General features: G+C 37.8%; 1 protein-coding gene across 1 annotated transcript in view; it reads right to left on the reverse strand.

The window, feature by feature from the left end:
- The window catches only part of ECD (ecdysoneless homolog (Drosophila)), a 37,519-nt gene that overhangs the window by 13,466 nt on the left and 17,628 nt on the right, over window positions 1–6,425 (reverse strand). Inside the window, exons 8-9 of the mRNA XM_011929579.1 lie at window positions 4,917–5,045; window positions 2,918–3,003 (exon numbers count right to left, since the gene is read on the reverse strand). Coding sequence (XP_011784969.1) covers window positions 2,918–3,003; window positions 4,917–5,045 — 215 coding nt within the window. The remainder of the gene's footprint in view (window positions 1–2,917; window positions 3,004–4,916; window positions 5,046–6,425) is intronic.

Raw genomic sequence — 6,425 nt, forward strand, 5'->3', positions numbered from 1 at the left:
CCCAGCTAATTTTTGAATTTTTAGTAGAGACAGGGTTTCACCATATTGGCCAGGCTGGTCTTGAACTCCTGACCTCGTAATCCACCTGTCTTGGCCTCCCAAAATGCTGGCATTACAGGCGTGAGCCACTGCGCCCAGACTGTATTTTGTGTATTTAAAATTTTTATATGTGTAACATCCACATGGTATGTATTTTATTCTTTTTCATTTTAATTTTTAATTTTTGTGGGTACATAGTAGGTGTATATATTTACAGGATATATGTTTTGATACAGGCATGTAATGTGAAATAAGCACATCATGGAGAATGGAGTATCCATCCTCTCAAGCATTTATCCTTCAAGTTACAAACAATCCAATTACACTCTATGTTAAATGTATAATTAAGTTATTATTGACTATAGTCACCCTGTTGTGCTATCAAATAGTAGGTCTTACTCATTCATTCTATTTTTTTTGTACCCATTACTGTACGTATTTATAACTTGCTTTTTTTTTTTTTTTTCACTGACATTGTTTTTGAAATCTATTCATTTAGATCAGTGGTTCCCAACCCCAGGGAAAATTTTGTCCCTAGGTACATCTGGCAATGTCTGGAGACATTTTTGGTTGTCATTATTGGGGGATGAGAGAGAAGTGCTATTGGTATTTACTGGATAGAGGCCAGGGATGCTGTTAAATGTCCTATGAAGCGCAAGCCAGTCCCTCACAACAAATTATCAGATCTAAAATGTCAGTAGCACTGAGGTTGAAAAATCCTAAATCAGATATATGTAAATATAGTTAATCTCTGGTTAACTACTAGATAGGCTATCATATAAATAAACTGCAATTCATTTATCCATTATTGATGGATACTTTGGTTGCTTGTAATTTTTCACTATTACAGTCTCTAATAAATTGGGAGAAAGTCTATGATATTATATGTAGGAGCTAAAAACAATTCTGAACTGAGAGATGGGGAGCAGAATAATGGTTGGCTGGGTTCTGTGGCTCACACTTGTAATCCTGGAACTTTGAGAAGCCAAGGCAGGAGGATCTCTTAAATCTAGGAGGTCAAGACTGCAATGAGCTATGACTGTACCACTGTACTCCAGCCTGGGCAACACAGTGAGACTCTGTAAAAATAATAATAATAAAATAAAATAAGGTAGAATGATGGTTACCAGAGGCTGGGAAGGGTAGCAGAGTGTGGGGGGAAAAGAGGAAATAGTTAACGGTTACAAAAATTAGTTAAATAGAAGGAATAAGAGCTAGTGCTGCTCTGCCTATGGAATAGCCATTCTTTATTCCTTTACTTTCTTAATAAACGTACTTTCACTTTACTCTATGGACTCGCCCCAAATTCTTTCTTGCATGAGATCCAAGAACCCTCTCTTGGGGTCTGCATCTGGACCCCTTTTTAGTAACATCTTCCTGGCAAATCCCAAAAAAAGATTTAAAAAAAAATTAAAAAGAGCTAGTGTTTGGTAGCACACAAGGGTGACTACAGTTAATAATAATTTATTATATAGTTCCAAATACCTTTAAAAAATTGAATAACTAAGAATTTTCCCAACACAAAGAAATAAATGCTTGAGGTGATGGATAGCTTAATTACCCTGATTTGATCATTATACATTGTATGCCACATGGACATTATACATGTAATCACGTGTACCCCATAAATATGTACAACTAGTATGTAGCCACAATAATTAAAAATAAAAAATTAATGGCTGGGTGCATTGGCTCACGCCTGCAATCCCAGCACTTTGGGGGGCCAAGGTGGGTGGATCACCTGAGGTCAGGAGTTTGAGACCAGTCTGGCCAACATGGTGAAACCCTGTCTCTACTAAAAATACAAAAATTAGCCAGACATGGTGGTACATGCCTATAGTCCTAGTTACTTGGGAGGCTGAGGCAGGAGAATCACTTCAACCTGGGAGACGGACGACTGCACTCCAGCCTGGGCGACTAAGTGAGGCTCTGTCTAAAAAAATAAAAATAAAAAATAATAACAATAAATGAAAAAAAGTGAAAATGAAAGGTAAATCTAAAATAAGTCTACGATATTAATTCAGCTATTTTTTAAAAACCACAAACATTGGGAATTCAACAACAGGTCTGGAGGGAGATGGAAGTTTGGTTTTAAACTGTTTAAAATTTATCCTGGTGTGCAGAATGGAAGCCTCTCCTGAAACATAAATTAAAATGTTGGAGGACATTTAAGCTACTTGTAATTTTTTCCCCAACAGTAAAAAACAGTTGAGTAAATTATGGGGGTACATCCATTTGCTGGAATATTGTGCAGCTTTTTTTTTTTTTTTTTTTGAGACGGAGTCTTGCTCTGTCACCAGGTGCAGTCTCAGCTCACAGCAACCTCTGCCTCCTGGGTTCAAGCAATTCTCCTGCCTCAGCCTCCCAAGTAGCTGGGACTACTGGCGCGTGCCATCGTGCCCGGCTAATTTTTGTATTTTTAGTAGATACAAGGTTTCACCATGTTGACCAGGATGGTCTCGATCTCTTGACCTCGTGATCCGCCTGCCTTGGCCTCCCAAAGTGCTGGGACTACAGGCGTGAGCCACCATGCCTGGCCATATTGTGCAGCTTTTAAAAATTATGTTTATAAAGACTTTGTTTAATGCCATGGAAAATGTGATATCATAATGAGTAAAATTACACAGAGGAGGATGCAAAATTTCTTTCGTTGTTTTTTTTTCTTTTTTGAGGCAGAGTCTCACTTTGTCATCCAGGCTGGAGTGCAGTGGTGTGATCACTTGAGCCCAGGAGGTGGAGGCTGCCAGCCTGTGTGGCAGAGTGAGACTCAGTTTCAAAACAATAAACAAATAAGAATAACAAATAAATAATAAATAAAAAAATAAAAAGAACTACCTAAATACCAATCTTTGTTGTAGGAGTCTTAACAATAACTCACCTTTCTGGCCGGTTTACTGAGAGCTGGAAGTAATTCTCTGCCATTTCTAGCCTTTCCCGGTACTGAGCAGAACCTTCTATCAATCCCTTAAAAAAAAAATGGTCTTCAGAACATTACTCACAAGTCGTCATGAAAAAAATGTGTTCACCAGCAACTTTCAGGCAGGCAGCAAATAGTCTACTACTCAGGAATCACATGTCCCAAGTCCTAGGCCCTGATTTGTCATTAATGGGCCTGTCTGAGCTCTAATTTCTTCAAATGAGGGGACTCGGCTAGATGTAGTCATTCCTAATCTTTTTCACCATTAAGGGCCTATTTCCAGTTTGGAGAGTTTTCTACCATTTTCTTTTGGTAGAAAAGAATTGGCTGGGTGTGATGGTTCACACCTATAATCCCAACACTTTGGGAGGATGAAGTGGGCAGATTGCTTGAGCTCAGGAGTTCAAGACCAGCCTGGGCGACATGGTAAGACCCTGCCTCTACGAAAAAAAAAAAAAAAAGTTAAAGATACAACTGATTAACTAGTAATTCACAAAACAAAGTACAGAAAGTTTGTCAAGTAGAATAAAAAATGGCAAAATCCCACCATTACTATCATTTGTGTTTTCTAAATGCATATTTATAGTGATAGTCATACTTAGTATTTTACATTTTTTAAGAATATACTGGCTGGGCACTGTGGTTCATGCCTATAATCCCAGTACTTTGGGAGGCGAGCTGGGAGGAGGATCACTTGAGGACATGAGTTTGAGACCAGGCTGGGCAACATAGCAAGACTTTGACTCTACTAAGAAGAAAAAAAAAATCATTAGCCAGGCATGGTGACACATGCCTATAGTCTCAGCTATTTGACAGGCTGAGGCAGAAGGATCACTTGAGCCAAGGAGTTCAAGGCTGCAGTGAGCTATGATCCTACCACAACAATCTGGCTTGCATGACAGAGCAAGACCCTGTACAACAACAATAACAACAACAGTAATAGCCGGGCATGGTGGCTCATGCCTGTAATCCCAGCACTTTGGGAGGCCAAGGCAGATGGATCACCTGAGGTCAGGAGTTTGAGACCAGCCTGGCCAACATGGTGAAATCCCATCTCTACTAAAAATACAAAAATTGGCTAGGTGTGGTGGTGTGTGCCTGTAATTCCAGCTACTCAGGAGGCTGAGGCTGAGGAGAATCCCTTGAACCTAGGAGGCAGAGGTTGTAGTGAGCCGAGATTGTGCCTTTGCACTCCAGCCTGGGAGGCAAGAGCAAAACTCCGTCTCAAAAAAAGAAAAAAACAAAAATAAAAACAAAAACCACCATATATATGCTATAATATCTTAAGTAGTTTTTGTATTGCTATGCCATCTTTATCATCATATTCTTAGGGACTTTTCTACTTCTTGGATATTTCCTTTAAAAAGATTATTCAAAGTGAAGGTTCCAAGTTTGAACCTTTCTATACCTCTTGGAAGACACTACCAAATTACTTTCCAATTAAGATTCTACCAATTTGCAATGTTACCAGCAAGGTATAGGAGTATTATTTTTACCATACTCTTGACAGCACAGAGTATCATTCATATCCTTTTGTACATAAATGAAAGACATTCTTCATTACTGTGTTCATATGTGTACCTTTACTACTTGTGAAGTTGAATATTTTAAGAGAAATTTACTAGATTTTTTAAATAATTTTTAAAATCCACACCTTTGCTAATTTTCCTATCTGGTGTTTTCGTGTTTGCATTATCAAGTTTTTGCAAGTTGTTTTATCTGGTACAAATAATCACTTTCATCATTTAGTACCAACAGTACTAGTTTTTCTCTAATACTGGAAACAGTTCATAGACACCTCCTTCATTAGCACCTGAATACCACTGAACTAGAAAGGTCTGCTTTAACTCTAGCTTCCATAATTATGTCACACATTTAAATATGGACTATAGGACTTTAAGTCACTGGCTTGATTTTCCCTGGATTGTATACTTACAAACAAATACTTTCCAAGTCCTACCTTAAAGTAATCATTCTTTTTCAGACTTGCAAGGAAACTGGCCCAGAGCGGTGAGGCAGTCACAAGAGATTTCTTGCAATCAGAAAAATGTGGGCTACATTTGGAGCATAAGATCTCAAATCCATGAGCCTAGATGAGACAGGTAGAATTTTTGTTACTAAGTTCCTTTTTTTTCCATATCTTATTATAACACATTACTTTCTTTCCATTGAGCCACACTCTAGAACTAAGTGACTGGATACATGGGCATTTGGACAATTATAACACTTTTTGAATTTTATGAAAAATATAAACTTATTCCCAAGTTTCTCAATCATTATAGATTACTAAAAAATAAAAGAAAAGAAAATGATATGCAACAAAGATTCCTGTTCTCTTCAAAGAGATTCCTTTTCCTGCTGATTACAAAACCAGAAATTTACATTTATTGTTTGATTATGAAAAGGGTTACAAAAGGTTTCTTGTCCAATAGAAATTATACATAAATTGAACATGATCTCAGACACAGTAAAGGGAGGAAATCACTTCATTCTAAAAGTCCTTTCATTAAAAAAATATAATAGATGCACATGGCTAAATGTGATGATCAGGCAGCTTCCCTGATCAAGCTAGAGAACACCGTTACCAACTTCTTGCACATCCTTTCAGAAGTAACCTACACACTGAAGTAGGTATGTGTGTGCCTCACTGTATGCATAGCTTTCTACTCCACCCCTTTTGTTGCTCAATGGACACATACTCACTATTCTACACCTTGCTTTTTACACTTAACCATATACCTTGAAGATCACTTACATGAGCACACACAAATTCATCCATCTTACTTCATGGCTAAAGCATAATTTATCTGTTCCCCTACTAATGGACATTTAAGTAGTTTCTAATCTCTTGCTACTATGAACAATGCTGTCATGAGTATGCTCCATATATGTCCTTGTATATATGTAAAATACATAGAGAATCATTTTCTAGAAGTGAAAATGCTGATCAAAAAGGTTTGTGCATTTTAAATGTTGATGGATACAGATGGTCCCCAACTTATGATGGTTTGACTTAACACTTTTTTGACTTTATGATGATGTGAAAGCAATATGCATTCAGTAGAAACCTTACTTATAATTTTTGTCTTTTGCAGGCTAGCAATATGCATACTCTCTCATGATGCTGGATACACAGTGGCAGCAAGCTGCAGTTGGCAATGTAATCACAAAGGCAATCAACCAATACTGTACTCTACAGTATACTGTATTCAATAAATTACAAGACATATTCAACAGTTAATTATAAAATAGGCTTTGTGTTAGATGATTTTGCCCAACTGTATGCTAATGTAAGTATTCTGAGCCCATTTAAGGTAGGCTAGGCGAAGCTATGATGTTTGGTGGGTTGGATGTATTAAATATATTTTTGTGCGGCCGGGCGCAGTGGCTCAAGCCTGTAATCCCAGCACTTTGGGAGGCCGAGACGGGCGGATCACGAGGTCAGGAGATTGAGACCATCCTGGCTAAC

This window comes from Colobus angolensis, unplaced genomic scaffold (genome assembly GCF_000951035.1).
Source record: "Colobus angolensis palliatus isolate OR3802 unplaced genomic scaffold, Cang.pa_1.0 Scaffold12, whole genome shotgun sequence".
Taxonomy (NCBI): domain Eukaryota; kingdom Metazoa; phylum Chordata; class Mammalia; order Primates; family Cercopithecidae; genus Colobus; species Colobus angolensis.